Genomic DNA, 25862 nt, shown 5'->3' on the forward strand with positions numbered 1-25862 from the left:
AGACCCAGCAAGAACATTTGAGTTTGGGGAGAAAGCGGGTAGGCTTTTGGCCAATAAGCTTAAAAAACAAGTTCAGCGGAATCATATAGGGGGGATACGAGATACGAACGGGGAACACATCACACAATTAGATCAAATACAGAGAACCTTTCTAGAATACTATATGAGAAAGAGTCCACATTGGAGCCAGCAATCGTGGAACGATACTTGAAAGAGAGTGGTATTCCCCAATTGCAGGGAGTGGAGAGCGAAACACTATCGGCCCCCATAACATCGGAGGAAATTAAATGGGCAATTAAAGATAGTGCACATGGGAAAGCACCAGGCCCAGATGGGTATACTATAAAATTTTATAAAACATTTGCAAAACACCTGATCCCAATATTAGAGAGGGTATTTAATGAGCTGGAAGAGGTTCAAGAGATACCACAAACATGGAGACTAGCAGCAATAACACTGCTCTTAAAACCAGGCAAAGACCCCCAACAATGTAGCTCCTACCGCCCGATATCCTTGCTCAACGTGGATTATAAACTCTTTACGAAAATATTAGCACATAGGCTACAGAAACAGCTCCCAAACTTGATTCACGAAGATCAGGCGGGATTTATTATAGGGCGACAAACGTTTGACAACATTCGAAGCCTCATCCATACTATCCAATACACCCAAGATGAAAAAGTACCAGCAGTATTACTATCCATTGACGCAGAAAAAGCGTTCGATCGTGTTGATTGGGCATACCTCTTTGCGGTGCTTCGACAGGTGGGATTAAAGGGGCGGTATCTAACATGGCTGCAACTTTTATATAAAGACCCGAAAGCAATATTAAAAATTAATGGATCATATACTGCGGCCTTCCCGCTTCGGCGGGGAACTAGGCAGGGGTGTGCCCTCTCCCCGCTTCTGTTTGCTTTAACGGTAGAGCCGCTCGCTTGTATATTGAGAAATGATGAGGAAGTAAAGGGCATAGTACGAGGGCGAAAAGAGCAAAAGCTTCTACTTTTTGCAGATGATATACTACTCACTCTTGCGCAGCCTGCAATATCAGTACAAAAAGCAATAGATCACGTGTCATATTATGGAGCAGTGTCGGGATTTAAACCCAATTTAACTAAATCTACCTTATTAAACATAACAGTACCGAATGAAGAGATACCGGCTCTGCGAGAAGCATTTCCATTTGCCTGGGCGCAAAAATCCATTAAATACTTAGGAATACAGATCACACCCAAGATAGAAGATCTATTTCAGGCTAATTTTCCAGTAAAGATAGCTGAACTTTTTCAGGAATTAGATAGATGGGAGGGCCTCAATATATCTTGGAAAGGGCGTATACATGCTATCAAGATGATGTTGCTCCCCAAATTATTATACTTATTTCTGGCACTGCCCATACCGATACCTGCCTCCTTCTTCACGCAATTAAATAAGAAAATGTTTCGATATATATGGAGGAAAAGGCCACCACGGGTTAATAGAGCCACGATGTATCAAACACTAGACCGAGGTGGTATGGGAACACCCAATTTTTATCTATATCACCAAGCAGCACAATTAAGAATACTAGCTGACTGGGCTCCAGGGACAATAAAGAAATGGATGCATTGGGAGAGAGCATGGATAGGTAGGTACACGATAGAGGACATATTGTGGATATCAGGGAGAGATCTGACATCTATATTGCAGGAATTACCTATGAGTCTAAAACACCCGCTCCAAACGTGGTTACAAATTAGAAAGCATATGTTCCCGGAAAGGAAATATTACCGAAAAACAGCAATACGATGGGCGGAGGGTTTCCCACTTGGGAGATCAGAAAAGGTGTTTGATAACTGGGCAAAAGCAGGCTTATACACACTGGGACAGGTATGGGCGGAGGGCAATATGATTAGTTTCCAGGAACTTCAAGAAGAGTATGGTCTATCGGAAAAAGATCTTGTTTATTACTGTTGTCTGCGTAATTTTATTAAAAGACGAGCACAAGATGAATTAGATCTAGAAGAGACAACTCTTGAATTAGCAATGCGTAAGGGAGGGGGCAGAGGTAGTATCTCCCGGATATATCTTGCACTATTGGGCAGGACAGACCCTCAAATTCTTTATCATAAGAAATGGGAAAACGTTTTGCAATGTACACACCCTAGAACAATTTGGATGAGCAATTACAAATATCTGCTCAAGGCATCCCCAGCACAATCTATCAATGAAAATGGCCATAAGTTATTGTACTGGTGGTATTATACCCCAGATAGATTGCAAAAGATATATCCGGGGACCTCGGGAAAATGTTGGCGGGGATGTGGCCTTCAGGGCACGTTTTACCATATTTGGTGGACATGTCCGAAGGTGGAATTGTTTTGGGAGGCAGTAGTGAAGTTGGTAAATACAGTATTGCCTCAACCATACCCAAAGAAAGCAGAACATTGCCTCCTCCATTTCCGGCCTAGCTCAATACCCAGTGGACAACATAGATTGGCTACTCAGTACTTTGTAGCGGCCAAGATAGCCTTAGCTCGAGCCTGGAAACAAACTGAAACACCAACACTACAACTGATAGCTCGCAGAGTGGACTTTCTGTATCAGATGTCGAAATTGACTGCTAAGAGGAAAGGCACTATGAAAGTATTCACGAACATTTGGTCAATATATGAACAATCTCAAGAATCAGAAGCAACACCACTGACGGAGAAAGGGAGGGGGGGAGGGGGACCATGAACAAAAATTGGTTACTGATATTTGATGTTATTTGGTTATGATTGTAATTTGCTAAATTGCCAATAAAATATTGGAAAAAAAAAAAAAAAAAAAAATAAGATGCACTCCCACATATCCCCCCCCCCCCCCCCCCCCCGTCACAAAAAAGCTGATGAGCCACACATTTCAATGATTTTTGTACCAATATAGGAACTTCGCCCTTCTGGTCCTGAGCTGGGAAAACCTCTCCCACCCGTTGCCTGCATAGCTTTTGGTGCTCCAGGGAAGATAACCTTATTTCCTGCAGGCAGACTAAGTCCGCATTTTGTCTGTTCAATGCTTTCAATATCTTTGAACGTTTAATTGGGGACATGATTCCACATACATTACATACAAGGAACCGAAGGGATCCTAAAGGGGCCCTAACAGTACTTACTGGAACAAGGGTACATAACAGATCTAAATCTCTCTTAGAAGGTCTACCAGGCACCCATTCTTGTCCAGCAGCCTATACACAGCACAATCACTCCCCCATTCACACTCCTTCCCTGTATCCAGAACCAAAGCAGATGCTCTGCCCCACATCTTCTTCCCCTCCCCCACACCAACTCCCCCAGACACCCCTCTCAGTTTCCATGATGAACACATAATCTACCAAGTATAGGAATGCTGTTTAAGAAATCGCCCCTTGTGTGTGCAAGAAACCCCTTCTCTCTTCCCTCTCCCTATGAACCCCCCACCAAAACCCCACAAACCCCTCTAGTCCTCAAAAACATTACCCAGCCAAGCACCCCTCACCAGGTAAAGGGAGATCACAACATTGATGTAGGGTACCCCTCACTCCCAAATCGAAGTGCCCTTAACATTTGCAAAGATAACTTCTGAAGTGTGACAGAGCACAACACGTAATACATATAATCAGCGCTAAATAAGCTATAAGGCTGCGCTTTGTAATGTCAGTATCTATTGTGTGTGAAAGATGGAGTCCTCAGGTTTACCAGGTTATTCTCCAAAAGACTGGCCTCTGCTTCTGTAGAAAAGCTTTGTCAACTTCCATTCTGATAAACTTTCAATATAGCTGGATAAAGTAGCATAAACCTCGTACCTTTCTTCACAAGGGCTTCACAGATAGGATGAAGTTGTCTTCTATGTTCTTGCACTGCTGTGGAAAAATTCTGGAATAATAGGATGTGGTGGCCCTCATCAGTAAGGGAATCTTTTGAACGAAACCCCTGTAAAATATCCATTTTGTGATGATAATTTAAAATCTTTACAATCGCCGCTCTGGGGTGCTACCTGTTCTCCGTTACATGGCCAATGTGGTGTGCTCTCTCTAAGATCAGAAGGCCCTTAGCATCAGAAAGTAAAAGCTCTTTTGTAAACCAGTCCTCCAAGTTAAGGTTCCTTTCTGGAATTGTCTCTGGCAAACCAATAATGCAAAGATTGTTCCGCTGTGTATGATTTTCCAAGTCTTCTAATTTTTCGTCGAGCCATTGCGCTTCTCTGATCTTCACACCACAGGGCCACACCATGTTATCCTCCATACTTGATATGCGCGTTTCCAACTTTCCCATCTGAGATGTGAGCCCATCTAATGTAGCCTGGAAGGATTCTAGTTTTTGCGATAATACACCCAATTTAGTCTCCCAACGCCTTCTCTACTGCCAGGGTGAGTTGTTCAAGCTGCACGTCCGTAAGCACCATCGACACAGGAGATGGAGACTCCGTCGTCTTTGCATCTCCATCTTGTACCTTCCCTCTCTTGTGTTGAGCTGGTCTTTACACCATATATGTGTTACAAGAAATGATTTATCTTGGGGGGAAGAGCTCTAGAGCACTTGCTAATGTTTATAATTTTTAAGAGCATGCGCTGTAATCATAATTTTAGGATATTAATTTCTCCACCACTTACCTATAAGGTAAGACGATTCACAATTACACTGAATGAAAGAAATTAAGTATATTTATTGGATTACATTAACCTGCATTACCAGGTTTAAGAAAGAACAGGAACACTATATATTTAGATTCAAAAGGGTTTATTAAGTTATGATTTTAGCATTTAATGTTGCAGCGAGAGATGAGTCTTAAGAGATCTTACAGAGAATCTGTGCTTAAGTAAGGTAAATATGAATTATTAATTACTTACAAGTCCTTGTTACAAAGCTGAGTGATGAGCACATGGCACATGGTTACAGGAGAGAAGGGTAGAGCTGTGGGTCCCCAGAGGCTGAGCTGGGCTGTTTCCAGGCCTTTTATAATGTTCCCTGAGTCCTGGATATTGAAGCTTGCAGAGGATCTTGGGTATTGTAGTTTGCAAGGGGTCACATGCCATCAGCCCTTTGTCTTTACATGTGCTGAAGTCTTATCTGAAGGGGGGGAGCACTGAGTCCTTTGTGGTAAGTGGTTTATGGCTTCCTTTCATTTTGAGTCAATAGCTGGAGTTATACCTTCCCAGACTCTGTCTGCTGGTGGAGATATCTTGATGAGCCTTTAGGTACCCATCTTAGTCATGCTTTTGTTACCAGTCCTTCAAGTGGGCGGAGAAGGAAGTTTTATATCTCTGTGAAGCAGTGCCCTTTTGTCTCTGTTAAGTGTTCCCAAAGGGAGGGGGGAATAGGGACTTGAAATGAAAGCCAGTTTCTCTGTTGCAGTTTCAATACGTCTTTTAAAAGCTGCTTTTTTATATTGGTACCTGATTCAGCACAATTCTACATATTTCAATAATTCTGCCGCATATTTAATTCTGACAATTGAACTGACATGTTACATATGTAGGAGTTTTGTCTAAATATTTTTCCATTCAGCGCACTAAAGTTCTTCCAACCAGTCGAAGATAAGCCACTTATTTAAGTAATGAGATAGATAGTATTACTCCTGCCTAATCATAATTGCTGATCAAATTTGGAACAAGTTTCAGCCAATGACTATGGAAGAGGTTCATTCTCTTTTGGTGAAGAATTCAAAATCAAAATCACAATGTTGTTTGGATAACTGCCCTTTTTCATTGTTTTTTACCATCCCTCAGGCTGCTCTATTGTGGTTTGCTTTCAGAATTAATGATTTGATGATATCTGGTTCTTTGTTTAGATATGGGTCGTATAGTTCTAACCCCTAAAGGTTCCAATTTAGATTTGACACTACCTTCCAAGTTACCGTTCAGTGGCGAACATCCTTTTATTTACTAAATTGATTGAATCCTATGTAAGTGAACAGTTTTCTGAGTATTTACATACATTTAATTGTTTGCATAAGTTCCAGTTTGGGTTTAGAACTGCCCATAGTACAGAAATACTGCTTTTAGCATTGACTACCTATGTGAAAGAGCAATTAGGGACTAGTAAGCAAGCGATATTGCTCCAATTTGACACACCTGTGGCATTTTATGCCATTGGCCTTTCTTTGTTGCTTGAGCGCTTATGGTTTTGTGATTTTATTTTGTACAACTGGAGCTATTGTGTTCGATTGAATAAATCATTTTCTGAATTTTGGTCACTGGGGTGCAGTGTTCCACAGGGTTCTCTGTTATCCCCTATCCTTTAAAACTTTTTTTTTTTATGTCTACACTGGGAAGTATAGAACTTGGTTTGGTAGAACTTCTTTTGTCTTATGCTTTTAATCTGTTATTACCAATTTCTGCTGAAAGTTCTGACTTGTTAGTAGGATTTCGTTGGGTATGAGTAAGATGCAAACATGGGCTTTGGATAATCAGCTGAAACTAAATTCTAACAAAACAAAGGTATTGTTGTTCAGGAACACAGGTACTATCATGCCCCCATAAATTACGCTGTCAGAATGATCAAATTTTCCCAGTTGAATCTGAATCCAAGTTTCTGGGCACGATATTAGATTCTTCTTTGCCATACAATCTACAAATAACTCAATTGTGGCATAAAACCTTTTAAAAGCGTAAACTACGCCTTCTAAGATATTACTTTAATCAAGATACATTTGCTTTATTAGTTCAAATGTTAATTTTACCACATCTTGATTACTGTAATGCTCTTTACCTTGGTTTATCCTCTGAACTACTGAAGAGGTTACAACTTATACAGAGTACTTCAGCTAGATTGATTTTCAGACTTGGTAAATTTAGTAGTGTATCCTCTTATATTTTGAATCTTCATTGGCTTCTGATTCACAAGTGTATCCAATTTAAAATGTTATCTTTGTTTTTTTCAAATTCTGCACAGCAATACTTCTGAGTTTTTGAAAAATATAGTTACTTTTCCTAGATTTTCACGTCATCTATATAACTGGCTGTTACTTTGCCCTCCTTTTTTCCATAATATACTCAGGTTTTTTTTCAGTTTTGGAGGTTTCTCTCTGGAACTCCCTTCCACTAACTATAAGAACTGAATTGAGTTATTTAGTATTCCTGAAAAAGATTAAAACTTTTTTATTTGCGCGACTAAGATACTGTCCAGTTTTGAAAGATTCTATATTATGGTTATGTAATTTATGACAAGTTGTTTTTTAATATCTCTTTGTATACCACAGCATATACCCTTTTAGAGAAATAAACAGTTTATAAATATTGATTGATATATGTGCACATATGTCTTTGGTTGCCTTTTGGCACATTTTATATATTGTACTAGTGTATATTTTATTGGTGGTATCCTTTTTGTTCCTTTAGAATTTATACATCAGTAAATTATGATCTGTTTAATATATTTTGATGTGTGTGAATATTATTTTATATACTCTTAGATAGATGGTGCCATGGTTATACTTTTTACTTGGACCCATTGATATTCCTGTATTGTCAATTAGACTGGTATTTTAATGTTACATTTTTATGTATAAGTATTTTATGATTATGTTCATTTATTTATATTTATACATTTGTGTATATATTTTTATATTAATATAAATGTATTTTATACAATAATTATCATAATTATATGTAACATTTTTATATATGGTTTTATGTTTGTCATTGTAGGATTGTTTTTGACTCCTGTGGCAGGCACCTCTTGCACTGAAATACAAGACTGCATTGAGTCTATTTCAGTCATTATCAACAAGAGTCCTATTTTGCTTTGTGGTTGTTAAAATTGTGTACCCTTGTGTTGGAACTTCATTGGTCTTCCCCCATTTTGTTTTTTCTTTTGATTTTCTTGGCTGGAATTTTATCTTAACAATGAGTTTTCTTGCCCATACTGGCAAAAGCACATTGCACACCTTGGACTGCAGGCAAGTTTTTGCCTTCTATCTGGAGTGGACTAAAGCCCCTAGACCAGTGATGGGCAACCTTTTGAGCTTGGTGTGTCAAAATTCGCCAAAAAACCAAGCATAACTCGGGTGGTGTGTAACTTCGAGGAAAAAAATCATAATTTCGCGATATTTATAGTTTAAATAACAAAAATGTATTATTGTAATATATAACTGTATTTAATAAACCAAAAACTAATTATTTAACTTACCTGCCGCTATTTCTAATGGCGGGAAACGGCACCCATGATTTATTCTCCCTTTTTGTTTTCCCTCTCTCATAACCAATTGCTACAAACAAGTAGTGAAAGGAGCATTATAAAAGCAATGAAAAGTGATTTCTTAGCTGGACCGGTATTTTTAGGAACTTCCCAAACAAGTGTGGAGCAGGAGCAGCAGTCAGTGTCCAAGCACAGCTGAGCTAAGGCTGCAACAGGATCACAGAGAGGAAGAAAGCAGCCGCTGACCCGACTTTATTTGTCTAAAGAGAGCAGCAGCTGCCTGGGTTACTCGCAACTCAACACTCAGGTTCGACATTTAATCACAATTGCCTCAAGCCTCAGGCAATTTTTTCATCTGGCTGAGCTACAACTGCAGTGAGCTGTGATTTGTTGTAGGGAGCTGTCTAGCGCCTAAAAGGGCACTCCTAATTGGATGATTCTGACGAAGAGGATTGCTGGTTACCAAGGCTGCGAGGTGGGGCGGAGCAGGGGGGGTTCCGACTCAGGGGGGGTTCTGAAGCTGCGATGTCCACCAACGCCCCTGTCGCCCCTGCCTAAGACCGGCCCTGGCAGTAAGAGCAGGTAGGCTGGGTTCTATTTGTTGCCGGATTTCAACCCGCGTGTCATCCAAAATGGCTACGTGTGTCAGTGCTGACACGCGTGTGATAGGTTCGCCATCAGGGCTTTAGACAGTCTCATAGAACAAATGCAGCGAGGCTGGAGTCAAAAAGTAACCTAATACAAAAGTGTCACAATTCCAGCCAATATTCAAATATTGGTGCAATATTCAGTGGGTAAAAATGGAGAAAAAGCCCTCAGAAACCTTTGGTAAAATACCAGTGGTTTAGTGCGAGGTTATAAGAAAATTTTTTTGATATAACTCACGCAACAGTTCTATCATAGGGCAAAAAACTCCACTTCCCAGACCTTTATTTGAGTCTCAAAAACTTTCAATATTCTTCCCAGACCGTTATACGAGTCTCAGGGTTCTAGCACACAATGCAAGCAACTTTAAAGCAGTCTTTTTTGTGCGGTAAAATTCCTGTCTCCAGCACAAATTTGTGATTCAACACTGCAAAAAGCACTTTGTTCCTGATGAAGCCATGTTTCCGGGTGAAACGGTGGTCCCCGTTGCTTTAAAGTTGCTGAACAGTTATAGAAGAGTGCTGATTCAAACCACAAGCTAAGTGCTATTCTATTTCGTCTTTAGACAGTCTCCCCAGCTTTTTGTTTCTTTGACCCTAACAGGATGAGGGCAGCTATCAGTAAACACACTTTATCCAATTGGCTAGCAGACTATGAGGCATATTTTCAAAGCACTTAGCCTTTCAAAGTTCCATAGAAATCTATGGAACTTTGGAAGGCTAAGTGCTTTGAAAATATGCACTTATGTCTTTCACCAATGTTACCTTCTATTTAGTCAACGTGTGTTTGAGAGAGGAGAAATTGTGCTGCTCTAGCTGGAATAATTATTCCAGCTAGTTTTCACACTTAGTTTTCTCAAAACTATTTCTTTCCCGAATAATGCTTGCAGATCCATTTAAAATATATCAATGTTAGCATGTCTTAGATTATTTTAGTTTGTGGCTGTTCCTTTTTGATGGCATTATGGAATGTAAATTTTCAATGCTTAAGTGGTGTAATTTGAAGAGGACTAAATACTGTAGATGACCTTGCAGAAACAAAGAATGATCATTTAAAAATGTTGCAGTGCTTAATTAGAAAAAAGACTATCCTATTGATAAGAAAAAATAAATAGAATTAAGAGTAAGGAAATATAAAATCCTGTGAGTGAAAAAATGTTTTGTTTGAAGTTATTTTTCCCCACCGTTTATTGTATTTTTTGTAGGTGTCACTGTTTTGCGTTTTTATTTTAATACTAATACATTTTTTTTTAAAAGACATCTACTATCAGTACTTGATTTTGTTAAAATTTGAGTTCTGGAAGCCACAAGAAATATATCGTAAACCTCAGGTGATAGTTTTGACAAAAAATTTTTCTATATGAGTATAACAGCATTTCTCAAACTAGTTCAGGGGATCCCATAACCGGTTTAATTTTCAGTATCTACAGAATGAATATGTATGAGAGAAATTTTATATTCTGTATTTATTTCACATGCATATTCAATATGGAGATCTTGAAAACTCAACTGACTGTAGGATCTCTAAATCTAAATGTCCTGCAAGACTGCATCTTAAGGTGATCTAATGCAAATATGTAACTGTATAACCCATCTGTGAAAGGAATAGATTTACTACATAGCTACTGACATCTATTGCAGCTAGAACAAAAACCGTTTCCAGGCATCTGTGTAATTTTGTTCTTCACAGGATTTTGCATATTTGTACTGAGCTTAGTGAAGAAACATTATCGTCTGCAATTCTACATGGTATGTATTGACCATTTTGTAGCTATTAGTCTGTAGTGCTGTATTGAACTTTCTGTCTAATTTTAAAAGATTAATGCTTAACTAAGAATGACCAGTGGGAAATCTGTGCATGTTCTATTATGGTTGCACTCTCTAATCTCTATATGTTGGCCCTTGTGCTGTATTGGGCATTAGAGAATGACACGGGGACAAAGTTGTCCCCGCCCTGTCCCCGTGGGTTCTGTCTCTGTACCTGCCCTGTCCCTACAAGTTCTGTCCCCATCCCTGCTCCGTCCCCATGGGCTCTGTCCTCATCTGCAGAAGCCTCGATTTAAATTTTTATTAAAGTATAAAAAGGAGCAATATACTGTGCAACTATTGTGTATAAATTAGAAATAGAAAACTATAATAACAGTGAGCAGCTATAATAACCCTCCCACCACCAGCCTCTACCCTTCCAACCACAACAATAGCTGATTTCTACTACCCCAAGGAATCCTAATCCACCCAGTTAAAATGTACAGGGGTACGAAACACAACCCGTTCTGTGTGCCCTAGAGGGGAGAAATATGCCCTATGAAGCACTGTTACGATTTTTAAATCTGTGAATGAATAAGAAGTCATCAACAATCTCAGGATTCAGTCTAACTCTCCTGTCTTCCTTCAATAGAAGATGTGCTGGTAGCAGGATGTACTGGATCCCCCATGCAAATTTTGCTAGTTGTGGCCAGCATGTTTTCTTGTTTTTCCAAAAATTCAAAATATTGTTGTCTGCATCACTCAAACATATAAATAACAGTCCAGTTCATTAACAGGCTTCAAAGTAGAAAATAACACATGGACAAAGTTTGTCCCCATCCTCATGGGCTCTGTCCCCATCCCCTTGGTTACTGCGGGTCCCTGTCCCCATGTCATTCTCTATTGGGCATACAGATTTGACAATCACAGCTGCCCTTATATAGCTATGTAATATCTATCTACACCGTGTTTAAAAAAAAACCAACCTATAAAGACTTGTTTTCTGTATAACTGTCAAAACTTGACCAATTTCAATAAAATTTGGGATATTATTATTATTTATTGCACTTGTATCCCACATTTTCCCACCTGTTTGCAGGCTCAATGTGGCTTACAGAGACCTGTTAAAGCATTGCCATACCAGGTTAAAGAAAACAATTGGTGTTACAGAGAAGTCAAGGAGGACAGGAGGATTTGGTCAGTCAATTGTAGAAAGATACATTCTGAATAAAGATGGATAGGTGTTGTGTTAAAGTTAGTTAAGGGTTCTCATGGTCGGCTTTGTTAAAGAGATAGGTCTTCAGGGATTTGCGGAAGTCAGTTAATTCATTGATCGTTCTTAGGTGAGTTGGAAGTGAATTCCACAATTGTGTACTCGTATAAGAAAAGCTGGTCGCGTGTGTTAGTTTGTATTTTAGTCCTTTACAGTTGGGGAAGTGTAGGTTCAGAAAGGTGCGGGAAGATCTTTTAGCATTTCTAGGTGGCAGGTCTATGAGGTCTAGCATGTAAGTCAGGGCCTCTCTGTAAATGATTTTATGAACAATCGTGCAGATTTTGAATGCAATACGTTCTTTAAGTGGGAGCCAGTGTAATTTCTTTCTTAGGGGTTTGGCACTTTCATATTTTGTTTTCCCAAATATGAGTCTGGCTGCGGTGTTTTGGGCACTTTGAAGTTTTTTAATGGTCTGTTCTTTACAGCCAGCATAGAGTGCATTACAATAGTCCAGGTGAGTTAGTACCATTGATTGTACCAGGCTCAGAAAGATGGCCCTTGGGAAGAAAGGTTTTACTCTTTTGAGTTTCCACATGGCATGGAACATTTTCTTAGTTGTATTCTTCACGTGGTTTTCAAGTGTGAGATTTCGATCAATGGTGACTCCCAGAATTTTCAAGTTGTTTGGGGTGGTTATGGTGGTGAATTTGTTTGTAATGTATTGTGAGGTGATTATGAGACATTGTGTTTTTTCAGCGTTGAGTTTTAGTTGAAATGTGTCCGCCCAGGAGTGCATGATTTGGAAGCTGTGGTTGATTTCATTGGTGATTTCCTTTAGGTCATGTTTGAATGGGATGTAAATCGTGACATCGTCTGCATATATGTATGGGTTGAGATTTTGATTGTGTAATAGCTTGGCTAGGGGTATCATCATTAGGTTAAAGAGGGTTGGTGAGAGGGGGGATCCTTGGGGGACCCCACATTCCAGTATCCATGGGTCTGATATCTCTGCGTTAGTTGTTACTTGGTATGATCTTTTTGTCAGGAATCCTCAAAACCAGTTGAGGACGTTTCCTCCAATTCCGAAGTATTCCAGGATGTGTAGTAGTATTCCGTGGTTGACCATATCGAAGGCACTGGACATGTCAAATTGTAGGAGAAGTATATTATTGCCGTTTGCGATTGTTTGTTTGTTTAAATTTATTCATTAAAGTTACTAGTACTGTTTCTGTGCTGTAGTTCGATCGAAATCCTGATTGAGATTCATGTAGTATTGAGTATTTATTTAGGTGGTTAGTGAGTTGTTCCATCACTACTCCTTCTATAAGTTTGGTTATCAGTGGTATAGATGCTGTTGGGTGATAGTTGGTTAAGTCATTTGTACTTTTCTTTGCGTCTTTAAGAAAAGGAGTGAGTAGTATATTTCCTTTGTCCTTCGGGAAGAGACCACTTTGTAGCATGTAGTTTAGGTGACTCGTGAGGTCTGTTATGAATTGTTGAGGGGTAGATCTTATAAGGTTACTAGGACAGATGTCTAGTTTGCATTGCGATTTGGCGTATTTTTTGAGTGATTGAGAAACTTTTTCGATCGATAGTGAGTTAAAGTTGGTCCATGATCGGTCTGCTGGGTATTCCCCATGTATTGGGTCTAGACATTCAAGGAGGTTTGTGTAATCAATTGTGTTCCTGGGTATCGTAGTTCGTAACTTTATGATTTTCTCTTTGAAGTAATTTGCAAGATTACTTGTTTGCTGATGGGGTATTGTTGTTGTTAGCAGTAATCAACGTAGTATTTAGTAAATTATTTACGAGTAGGTAGAGTTTCTGAGTATCCTTGTATCCTGGTCCGATTTTAGTTTTATAGTATGATCTTTTGGTCTGTCTGATGGCGTATTTGTATTTTCTTTGTAGTTGTTTCCACTTGTTGAGTGCAGGGTTGTCTTTTTTTTCTTGTTCCATGCTCGTTCTAATCTTCTGACTTGTGTTTTTAGATATTTCAGCTCTTCATTAAATCATTCTATGCGAGGTTCTGGTTTGGAGCGGTGCTATGTTGTCTAATATGGTTCTGCATCTGTTGTCCCAGTCATGCAGAAATTGGGGTGAATCTGTTGGTGTTGTCCATTCATTGTTATAGAGATGTTGCCAGAATATTAGTGGGTCTATTTTGCCTCTCGTGGTATAGGTTGGTTGTTCTTGTTTGTGTTGTGAATGTTTTGTTCGCCGTAATACACTTGCAATAAGCCTACTCTCATGACGGCCACCTCACCTAAATGATACCACTACCATCTAGCCATTTTGCTTTAAACTTAAACAGATACCATGATTTTCAGTCAGGAGGATCTTATCCTTATTAAAAACATGTCTGGAAAAAGGTTGTGTTTCTCATACGGATCAAGAGTTTCCAGAAAATGTGGAAGAGGGTAAGCATAATATATTTTTAAGAAATTGCAAGAAACAAGCTCAACTGATCACCAGCCAAAAAGCAACAGGGCCCGATCAGCTTGCACTGAAGAAAACATCGTGGCGATTGATGAACCAAGTAGTGAAGTAACGTCATTTAGTGAGGTAGTTAGCTTGAGTGTAGGCTTTTGCAAATGTATTCAGGATGATATATCCCAAATTTTATTGAAATTGGTCACATTTTGACAGTTGTGCAGAAAATAAATTACTTTGCTTAGTTTTGTTGTTGGTGTTTTGTTTTTTTTTGTTTTGTTTTTTGAAACAGTGTATATCCATCTCAACTATTTAAAAAATGGTTTGCTGTAAATCTGTGGCTGGGTTACTGGCTTCTTAGGATATATCATGTACTCATTGCCTAATTGAGATTTAATTACTCTTCCCTATCTGAATTCAAGCCAAGTTATACTTTAGTGTAGTAGATATTCCCCTGCCCAAGAAGCCTTAAATTTGAGGCAGCAAAGGGCTAAGTGACTTGCACAAGATCACAAGGAGCATCAGTAGAAGAAACTGGATTTGAAACCTGGCTTTCCTGATTCATATTAGGTCAGTAAAATCGTAAGGGTTCAAATGAACAAAAACTGATGCTCGACTCCTAAACCAACTGAACTAAAAGTCTAATTCCTTGTCATCAGCAGCAGATGAATCCGTTAACTGATGGGTTATGTCCACCTACCAGCAGGTGGAGATAGAGAACACTGAAAAACCATAGTGCTCTAAGGATGGCTAGCCCCATCTGCCTTCAGTATTGCTCTATCTCCCAGCAGGTGTGGACGTAGCTTGATCAGCTTCTGGAAAAATTCTGCTTGGGGTGGCTCCTGTGCTTTTGCCAGTTGTAGCAGGGGTGTTGTGGCTGGTGGTGCCCACTTTGAAGGCATATAGGTTCGCCCTTTCCCTGCCTTACCCGTCCCTCCACCTCCCGGAGTACCTCTGTTGCTGCCTGCCTCCAACTTTCCTCACAGCGTTAAAAAAACAAAATATGCATTGGATCTGTGTGGCTATTCTGAGGCTATTGTCCACGTGCAGCCTGACTGGAGCTCGTTTGACTCAGTCTTTTGAGGTGAGAGTGGTGCCCAGTTCCTCCGGGGAGGTTCCACGGACGCCTTTCTGATCGGGGTAAGTTTTGGCGCGAAGCCGCTATTTTACTTATATAATTCCGTCTGGTCGGACGATGGCTGCTGAAGCAGTTAAACGCTGCTCCCGTTGCGGTAAACGTAGATCAGCAGCGGGGCTCTGTAAGACGTGCTCTTTAGACGCTAGAGCTGGTACGAGCATGGCGAGCAATGATTCTTCCCGCTGAATGGAGCTGGCAGCGGGCGCCATTTTGGAAGCGCCGCACGCCTCGACCCTCGCTGTTGCAGAGGAGTCTGAGTGCAAGGGGACACCTCGGTTAGAGGCTACCAGAGGAGTTCCCGTTTCTCCTGAGTCGGAGACGGAGGGTCAGGGTGAGTGTTTCTCTCCTGAGTTTGTGCTTTTGATGCATAAAGCTTTCTTGCTGAAAAGAGCTCTGCCACACGTGTCTGACACTGCGATGCTACCTGGTTTCCCCCTGGGTGTTGATTGCCCAGGGCTGGCTGATTCCCCCGAGCGTTGGAAGGACGCAAAACATAGACGGATAAATTCCCCGTTTGAGAGTGGCGCACTTCCCTTTTCCCCTCCGTGGTCGGGCGGTGTGGATTCTGAGGGTTCTGGCGGGGCTTCATGGTCTGAAGAGCCAGAGGAAAGTGCCGGTTTGCCACTGGATCTGGATGATCCCAATGCGGTGAGGATTTTCCACTACGATGAGCTGCCAGCGTTCATTTCGGATGCCTTGCAGGCCCTCTCGATTGATGATCTGCCAAGGGCGAGGCCTCCTCTGGTAATCCGAGGATGGCGAGTACTAAGAAGCCTGCTCGAGCCTTTCCTGTGCATGACTCCAACCAAGAGCTTATTTCAGCTCAATGGTTTGAACCCGAAAGGTCTTTGAAAGTGGCCAGGGCTATGGGTCAGCTTTACCCTCTAAGTGAGGAGCACTTGGCCCCTTTGGGGATGCCTAAAGTGGACGCCTTGGTCACGGCGGTGACTAAGAGGATCACCCTCCCCATAGTTGGGGTTGCCCTGAAAGACATTCAGGACCGGCGGCTTTAATCCACGTTTAAACGGTCATTTGAAATCTCAGGCCTCACCTTAAGGGCATCTATATGTAGTTCTTATGCTGCCTGGGCCTGCCTTTCTTGATTACAACAGGCAGTGGAACAGCCCGCGGATGGTGTGGAGTCCCTCGCTGAGGTTGCACCGCGGATGGAGTCGGCCCTGTCATTTTTGGCTGACTCCCTCTATGATCTGGTCAGAGCTTCGGCTAAACAGATGTCTGTGGCGGTTGCTGCCCGCCGCCTTCTATGGTTACGGCATTGGGCGGCTGACATGGCCTCTAAGCACAGGCTGGTGAAGCTTCCCTTTAGGGGCCACCTGTTATTTGGAGAGGAGCTGGAGAAGATTGTGAAAGACCTGGGCGACTCTAAACCCCAGCGCTTACCCGAGGATAGACCTTCTTCCAAGGATTCTGTGTGGCCCTCCTCTTCTAGACCTCTCTTCCGTGAAGCTCGCAGGTATCGCCCGGGGCGCTCTGTTGAGGTTTCTCAACATGCCCGTTTTCAGCAGAGGAACTCCTTTCGCTCGGACAAGCGTTCCGCAGCGGCCGGTTCTAGGCCTGGAGTTCAGGGGCGGCCCCCTCAATGACGGGGCGCCGGTCCATTCCTCGATTCCTGCAGTAGGAGGACATTTCCCTCTTTCTCGAGGAATGGACCAAGATTACCTCCGATAAATGGGTCCTGGACCTGATCAGAGAAGGTTACCGATTGGAATTCAGCGCCCCAGTGAGAGACATGTTTGTGGAGTCCCGATGCAGTACTGCCGTCAAACTGGCGGTGGTAGAGGAGACCTTACAAGTCTTGTTATACCTTGGAGTGGTGATCCCTGTGCCTCCCGCCGAACACGGCTGTGGTCGCTACTCCATTTACTTTGTGGTGCTTCAAAAAAGCGGGTCTTTCCGACCGATCCTCGATTTAAGGTCCGTCAACGAGGCTCTAAGAGTGCAACATTTTCGCATGGAAACCCTGCGCTCCATCATTGCGGCGGTACAGCCAGGGGAGTTTCTCACGGGTCTGGACCTAAAAGAAGCTTACTTGCACATTCCTATTTGGCCCCCGCATCACCGGTTTCTCCGGTTTGCGGTGTTGGGAAAACATTTCCAGTTTTGGGCCTTGCCTTTTGGCCTCGCCACAGCTCCCCGCATCTTTTTCAAGGTTATGGTGGTAGTAGCTGCTTTTCTCAGGCGAAAGGGTATCAGGGTTCACCCATACCTCGATGACTGGCTCATCAGAGCAGATTCGGCAGACGAAAGTCATCTGGCCACAGCCAGAATGGTCTCAGTAGTGCAATCTCTGGGATGGGTCGTCAATATATCCAAAAGTCACCTGACCCCCTCAATCTCTCGAATATTTGGGGGTCCGGTTCGACACGGCCTCAGGGTTTGTCTTTCTACCCGACCAAAGGCGGTGCAAGCTTCAGAATCAGGTCCGTCTGCTGCTGAGGATGCCTCGCCCACAAGCTTGGGACGTTGTCCAACTGCTGGGGTCGATGACGGCCACTTTGGAGGTAGCGCCATGGGCGAGAGCGCACGAGACCTCTGCAGATTGCCCTGCTTCAACGATGGTCTCCAATTTCCCAGGATTATCAACGCAGACTAACGTGGCTCCCTGCGGCCAGGCTCAGTATGGAGTGGTGGCTCTTCGACAGCATGCTGTAGCGAGGAATGCAGCTGGCGTTTCCCTCTTGGTGCCTGGTGATAACCGATGCTAGCCTAGTCGGCTGGGGAGCACATTGCCAGGAAAGCTATGCCCAGGGTCTGTGGACACCCAAGGAAATGGAGTGGTCCATCAATCGCTTGGAATTGAGAGCGGTATTCCAGGCTCTTTTGGCCTTTCACAAGACTCTGGAGGGGCTGGCTGTCAGAGTTCTGTCGGACAACACAACAGCAGTGGCCCACATAAATCGACAAGGCGGCACTCAGTGCAGAGCACTGGTTGCGGAGGCCGCTCAGATTTGCCACTGGGCCGAGCTACATCTGCAGCTTATTTTATTTATTTATTTATAACATTTATATCCCACAATATTCCTGCCCATGGGCAGGCTCAATGTGGCGTATAATAGTTAATAAACAAACCATAATACAATAACATAAAGTATAGTGGACAAGGGCCACAGGAGGGAGAAAGAGATGACTGATGAGGGGAAAGGAAGAGAGGGTGTGTGACAGGGTATCACGGAGTCAGCAGCTCACATAGCAGGTCAGAGCAACGTGGAAGCCGATTTTCTAAGCAGGCATCAAATAGACCCAGCAGAGTGGGAACTTGCAGACGAAGTGTTCCTTCAGATCTGTGCCAAATGGGGAACACCTGTAGTGGATCTTATGGCGTCAAGCTTTTTCAGCAGACGGAGAGATCCTCGCTCGGCGGGATTGGATGCCTTGGCTCAACTCTGGCCTCCGGGCCTTCTGTATGTGTTCCCTCCTTGGCCCTTGATAGGGCGAGTCCTCCTGCGAATTCGGCTACATCAAGAAGTGGTGATTCTCATTGCCCCAGATTGGCCCAGGTGGCCGTGGTACGCAGATGCTGGTGGAGGTACCTCTTCCTTTGCCTCTGGTACCGAACCTGTTGATGCAGGGACTGGTGACCATGGAGGATCCTGCCGCTTTGGTCTTACGACATGGCTCTTGAGAGGGCGCAATTGAGAGACAAAAGCTATTCTAACAAAGTCATCTCCACTCTCTTGCAGGCCCGCAAGCGGTCCACTTCCGTTGCTTATGCCCGGATCTGGCGCCAGTTTGAGGTGTGGTGTGTTTCAAAGGCGATCACACCCACGAGGGCTACAGTCTCGCCAATACTGGAGTTTTTGCAGGATGGTTTACAAAAAGGCTTGGCCTACAATTCCCTGCGGGTGCAAGTGGCAGCATTGGCATGCTTTCGAGGGAAGATCTCTGGCCTTTCCCTGGCCGCTCATCCGGACGTTGCCCGATTTCTAAGAGGAGCGCTCCGGCTTCGCCCTCCAGTATGGCTGCCGTGTCCGGCTTGGAACCTGGGGCTGGTGTTGAAGGCTCTCCAGTGTTCGCCCTTTGAGTCGCTGAGGCGAGCTTCAGAGATGGATGTGACTCTAAAGACAGTCTTTTTGGTGGCCATAACTTCAGCAAGACGTGTGTCTGAACTCCAGGCTCTGTCCTATCGAGACCCCTTTCTGCAATTCTCAGAGTCCGGAGTAACGGTACGTACTGTGCCTTCCTTCCTGCCTAAGGTGGTTTTAGCGTTTCACCTAAACCAGCCCATTTATCTGCCCTTCTTTACTAGGGAGGAGTTTCTGGAAACTTCTGGCCAGTTAACATCTTCTGGATGTTTGCAGGGCTCTCTTGCAGTATCTACAAATGTCAAATAACTTCAGGACCTCTGATCACCTGTTTGTCTTGTCAGGTTCTCGAAGAGGGTCTCCGGCATCTAAGGCCACTGTAGCCCGTTGGCTCAAAGAAGCCATTTTTTCTGCATATCTACTGTCAGGGCGATCTCCGCCTGAGGCGTTTAAAGCGCATTCCACGAGAGCGATTTCCTCCTCGTGGGCCGAAACAGGAGCACTCTCTCTTCATGAGATTTGTAGTGCGGCTACTTGGGCTTCTAAGCTCTCCTTCGTCCAGCATTACAGGCTGGATGTTGCAGCGAAGCGGAACGCGCACTTTGGAGCGCAAGTGCTTACTCGTGAAGTGGCATCTTCCCGCCCTAACTAGGGAGTGCTTTTGTACATCCCATCAGTTAATGGATTCATCTGCTGCTGATGACAAGGAAGGGAAAATTAGGTTCTTACCTTGGTAATTTTCTTTCCTTTAGTCACAGCAGATGAATCCATGATTCCTCCCTGTTTGAATCTGTTTTTTGTTCAGTTTTTCCTGCAGATATGTTCCCTCATTTGGAGAAGTTGGAAAGCAGTCTTCAGGATTTCTGCTCTGTTGCAGGAGGTTGAGATTGTCCTTCCTTTGTGTGATTGCTCCTGTTCTGGGGCATTCGTTCGCTGTGAGGAAAGTTCATGTTATTCTACTTTGAGGATACGCTCTGCTTTGTAAGTTTTCGAATACTGAAGGCAGATGGGGCTAGCCGTCCTTAGAGCACTATGGTTTTTCAGTGTTCTCTGTCTCCACCTGCTGGTAGGCGGACATAACCCGTTAATGGATTCATCTGCTGTGACTAAAGGAAAGAAAATTACCAAGGTAAGAACCTAATTTTCCCATGCAAGGGAAAGATAAAATATTAGTTGAATTTGTACTCTCTGTGAACAAGCAGGATGCAATCAAGCACCCAGCTGAGTGACATTTGGTATTCGGATGAAACAGCTTTACCAGAGCTCAGAGGCTGGTATAGATTTCTGTTCATGTGCAGTTCTTTCCATGTGCAACAGTCTCTTTAGTTTTGTTTTTTCCGCTTTGCCAAATAGACATGATATAAATAGCATGGAGTCAGTCTATAGGACAGCTGCTAAATGACCAGCAGTCTTCATCATAAAACATACTGAATGGGGATAAATTTAGAGGAGAGATATAATAGAGACAATTTAAATCCCTCTACAGCATAAATTCACAGGAAGCATCCCTCTTTCAAGTCAAATGAAGCTCTGGAATGAGGGAATATAGGATGATGTACGAGGGCAGAATCGGGAGTAATTTAAGGAAATGTTTCTTTCCATTGTGTACCTTCCCACTATTCCAAAACCTGTGGAATAGTTGTCTATCAACCAGCAGGTGGAGATAGAGAACTGAAAACTGAGCTGAGAGACATATCTCTCTTGGTATCCTGACTAGCTCCTCAGTATTTTTATTTTCAGCAGGTGGATGGACACACTTTTCAGCCTCTGGTTCTTTTGCTCCTGGTCCAGTTAGTCAGCTGGTCTCCAGTTGAGCTTTACAGGTTGAGTCTGCAGAGTAATATCTGGAGGTCTTCAGATCCTTGTCTCTGGTGCCCCATGAATTTACTTCTTTCCACCTTTCACCTGTTTCCTGTGAAACTCTCCTTTTCCAGCACAACAGCCTTAAAAAGAAGAAAAAAAAAAAAAAAAGGAAAGAGATTTGCTAGAGAGTATCAGTCCTGACACTTTCTCATCTGTGGTAAGACTAATGGAGACTGTGATCTTGGGGGCAGCAGCCGGCAGTGGAAACTGTCTGAAGTTTTTGACTCAGAATCGCTTGGAGGGCTGCAAGTTCTACTAGGTGGCGGGGAGGGATCCTGACTTGGGACATGTCAGGATCAATGGCGACTCCCACGGAGGATGTTAAGCACTGTTCCTGCTGTGGGATCCGTCAGCTGGCGTTGGGGCGTTGCAGTGTGTGCAAGCTGGGAATCCCACATGATGTGGAAGAAATGATTGGCACTGCATCTGAATATGGCTCTCTGGCAGGGCCAGTGTACAGTTTGATGCAAGAAAGCATGGGAATGGGCGCTGTTTTGTTGGGGCTGACTGACAGTGAGGAACGGCCTCTGTCTGATCACATGTGGAGCACAGCTTCCATTTTACAGCATCAGAGCCCAACAGAGCATTTAGCTGCATCAGGATCTTTATTTTTTTTTTGGTGTTTATGTTGCTCTTACACCAGGCCTATTTACTGAAGCAGGGACAGTCAGAGGTGCTGCAGTTTCTCGCCCCGCTGCCCCTCTAGCTCCTAAGTGATCTTGTTTAGACCTCCAGGAGTAGGCAGAAAAGGTGGTGTCTACTTCTTATCGGATGTGGCCTCAGTCATTGCTGCTTTGCTTCAGGTTCAGAAACACTGTACATCCATGGCGTATGTGAGTATGGAGGACCGTTGAGGACTGGTGTTCCGAGTGCAGACTTTCTCCCTTCTCTGCTCAGATCCCGCACATCCTACCATTCTCCAAGCGGGTCTTCCAAAAGGATTGGCGGTGGATTCTCTAAAAGTTCAGGATGCGGCTTTGGCCTTTTTTTAGGAGCTGAATACAGTAGATGTTTCTTGCGGCTCACTTGAATATGGTTCAGTTCTTATGGGGAGGGGGCTGCTTGCGGCCTCCCGTTTGTATTATGTGTTCAGAGTAGAACCTTAATTTTGTCCTTCAGGCTTTTCAGAAACCGCCTTTTGAGGCACTCCAGAAGACAGCCTTGAAAGATCCTACGCTAAAGACAGCATTCTTAATGGCTGTTGCATCGGCACATAGGGTTTTGGAACGTCAGGCTCTTTTGTCGGGATCCCTTTCTTTGCTTTTCAGAGGCAGGGGTTTTCCTGTGCATGGTTTCTTCCTTTCTTCCCAAAGTGGTATCAGCATTTCATCTCAGCCAATCTGTGGAGCTCATCCTTTCGCAGAGAGAACGAAGAGGCTCAGTATTCTTCCTTGAAGCTTTTTGGTGTGCTTAAGAGTCCTCATTAGATATGTTGAAGTCATGAATATCAGTTTAGCAAACTGAAATAGTAGCAACATTCCATGCTACCAATCCCTGTGCCAAGCAGTGGCTTCCCTCATAGGAGCCAACTTTTCAAAATTATTGGGGGTGCTAAATCCAATGGAAATAACCCTTCTCCTCTGGACACATCCAAGGAATTTTCTTAATATTGGGGGTGCTCAAGTACCCACAGAGTCGGCTCCAATGGCTTCCCTTATGTCTGTCTCAATAGGAGACTATGGACTTTTTTCCTGGGGACTTGTCCAATCCTGTTTTTTAAACCCTGATACCACTTCCTCCGGCAGTGCATTCCAGAGCTTAACTATTCTTTGAGTGAAAAAATATTTCCTCCTATTTGTTTTAAAAGTATTTCCATGTAATTTCATTGAGTGTCCCCTGGTCTTTCTACTTTTTAAAAGAGTGAAAATTCACTTTTGCCTATTCTACACCACTTCAGTATTTTGTAGACCTCAGTCATATCCCTCCTTAGTCATCTCTTTTCCAAGCTGAGGATACCAGCCTTTCCTCATATGAGAGGCGTTCCATCCCCTTTATCATTGTGATTGTTCTTCTTTGAACCTTTTCTTATTTCACTATATCTTTTTTTGAGATACAGCAACCAGAATTGAACAAATACTCAACTTGAGGTTGCACCAAAGAGCAATACAGAGGCATTATAATATTCTTGGTCTTATTTACCAAATTGGCTGAGACTGTGTACTCTAGTAGATTGTCTGCACATATCACCATGTGCAGTGACTTTGAAGTTCATTCATGAAGATGCAGTGTTGTGGATCATGTGGTACTGCATTAGTCTTGGCTGAGATTTCCTAACCTAAAGCTCAGACTTCTTTGATCCATGAGGTAGCTGCTAAGCTGTATTATAGAGTGCTCTCACCTTAGTGTGGATGACATCCAGGGTCCTGAGTCTTAGAACAAGCAAACTCAACTTCCTACTGAGCTGCTTTTGCCATCAGCCCAGATGTTTCTATGGTATGAAGTGAATTTTTGATGCAAAGGTCTAGATGTGTAGACTTTTTTTTTTTTTTTGTGGTGACCTTCCTGTTGTGCCATCACTGATGGTTTGTCAGTCTTCCAGTACAGATGCATTTGCTTTAGCACAGACCAAAAAGCCATGTGCACTTTAGCACCGTGTCCATATGCTCCTTGTCAAACAGTTCATTCAGCGTAATAGCACTTAATGTCCCTAGTTTTTCCATATTTGGCTTGATACTCTTCAAAATATTTGTTCTCCGAGGACAAGCAGGCCTGTTTATTCTCACAAATGGGTAACGCGATCCCACGTTGCCCGGTCCAGAACTTGTAACAAGCTTTTAAGTGCTTTGTGGAGTGCAAGTTATTTCCCGCCTGCTGAGAGAACGTGGTTACCACGGTGAAGGGTTGTCGATTTTTCGTGCTTCTTTTCAGAGCTCAGTCGTGAAGAGCTTCTTACAGTGCATATCAGCGATTATTTTTTTTTTGTGCCATTCTTTCTTGTACCCCTGTTCAGGTTACCATGTTTTCCTTCCATTATTCTAGTTTTTCTCACTTTATAAGTTTCCTTTTTACCACATCACTGGGCCATTTTTAGGCCTTGAATTCGGGCACGTTCTCTCTTCTTTTTTTTTCTGGTGCCTTGCCCCTTTTTGTGGCACCATTGAGTCATTGGATTTAGCTGTGGAGGTTTTCCCTTCCATGTCCATGAAAGTTCCCAGTGGCTTTAAGCCCTGTACCTGGTGCAATTGGACCATCTCTGGTAAGGACACCCATTCTTGGTGTCTTCATTTCCTAGGGTTTGACCATAGCCCTTCTAACTGTGTTCTCTATCTTCTGGTGATGAAAAGGACCCAGGTGGCCATAGAGGCTCAGCAGGAAAGGATTTTTGGAATCCAGTTCGAAGCATTGGCATCGATGGTGGTATTAGCACCGTTGTCGAGTGTAGCATTGGTGCATATCTCGGACCTATGGACACTGGGAGCAGCTGTATGTTGAGTGGGTCTCCACCTGCTTCGATGCCGGCTGCTATGCAAGGCCTCCAGGACCAATCTGCGTCGAAACTGACCCTGAGGCGACACGAGGATTCGATGTCCACATCGGCACCTAGGAGCCTCGATGACCAGCTTTGGGCGAAGGCCAAAAAGCATTGGCATCGTTCTCCCTCAATATGTGATACCAGGAGCTCTGGGACATCGAGAGATTTAGCACCCGAGAAAAATCTACGCCGGGAGGACCACACCTCCATACAAGAGGTGCCAGTGCATCGGTTGTCCAGCAGCCAGGACCAGCTCTGCAGACTGTCTCCGCACTGATGCCCCCAGCCTTTCCCAGTGTCAGCCCTCGATGAGTGCATCCGGGCCTTGCTTCATGTAATGGGCTGTTGGGGGTTCTTGTGCCTATCCTGTCTCCTGTTTCGGCCCTGCTTGACCCTCAGCCTGTTGTACAGCCCCTGGTGTCAACTGCCACCGAAGCCGGTGCTTCCTCGACGTCAGTGGAAGAAGCTTTGGAGTCAAAGCGGGAGTTGAAGACTAAACGCCCCTCTCGAGGGCATGCTTCCTCTAAGTCAAGGCAGCCTCGGTCTCAGCCTGCCCATGAGGAGATTTTGACTGACACAGATGAGGAGCACTAATGGGAGTTAGTGTAGTATCTGCGATATTTCTTGGAGGATGAATCCTATGGCATCCCCTCTGACTTGTCCCCTCCACATGAAAGGAGGAAATCTTCCCCTGAGAGCCTTTCCTTTCCCTCTTTTGTTAAAGAAATGGTGGCTGCATTCCATTTCCTTTGGCAGTGGAGAATGAGCCCAGGGCCAAGATGCTCTAGGTCCTGGACTACGAGTCTCCTCCTAGAGAGGGCTGTGACTGTACCTTTGCACAAGATCCTACAGGACTTTCTCGTCAAGGAGTCCCCGCCGTCTGTCCTAGTACTGCCCAAGAAGATCGATACCATGTACCGGATCCACAGCACACTTGATTTTGATGAGCCCCAGTTGCCTTCTCATTCCATCATGGTGGAATCTGCCCTCAAAAGGGTCAGGAGTTCTAGAGACTATGCTTCAGCGCCCCCAGGCAGAGAATCTTTTGGGAGGAATATGTTTCAGGCCTCTATGCTCATGTCACGTATCCAATCATACCAGTTCTTCACGAGCATCTACTTGTGAGACTCTGTGCGCAAGATGGTAGACTTGGCGGACTCTCCCACTGAAGCAGG

General features: G+C 43.5%; 1 protein-coding gene across 4 annotated transcripts in view; it reads left to right on the top strand.

Annotated features, from left to right (window-relative positions):
• Positions 1 to 25862, top strand: part of CDS1 (CDP-diacylglycerol synthase 1) — a 447836-nt gene that overhangs the window by 193479 nt on the left and 228495 nt on the right. For all 4 annotated transcript variants that reach the window (XM_030190592.1, XM_030190591.1, XM_030190589.1 and 1 more), the window contains one exon: positions 10470 to 10528. In XM_030190592.1, the coding sequence (XP_030046452.1) occupies positions 10470 to 10528 (59 nt within the window). The remainder of the gene's footprint in view (positions 1 to 10469; positions 10529 to 25862) is intronic.

Source organism: Microcaecilia unicolor, chromosome 2 (genome assembly GCF_901765095.1).
Source record: "Microcaecilia unicolor chromosome 2, aMicUni1.1, whole genome shotgun sequence".
Taxonomy (NCBI): domain Eukaryota; kingdom Metazoa; phylum Chordata; class Amphibia; order Gymnophiona; family Siphonopidae; genus Microcaecilia; species Microcaecilia unicolor.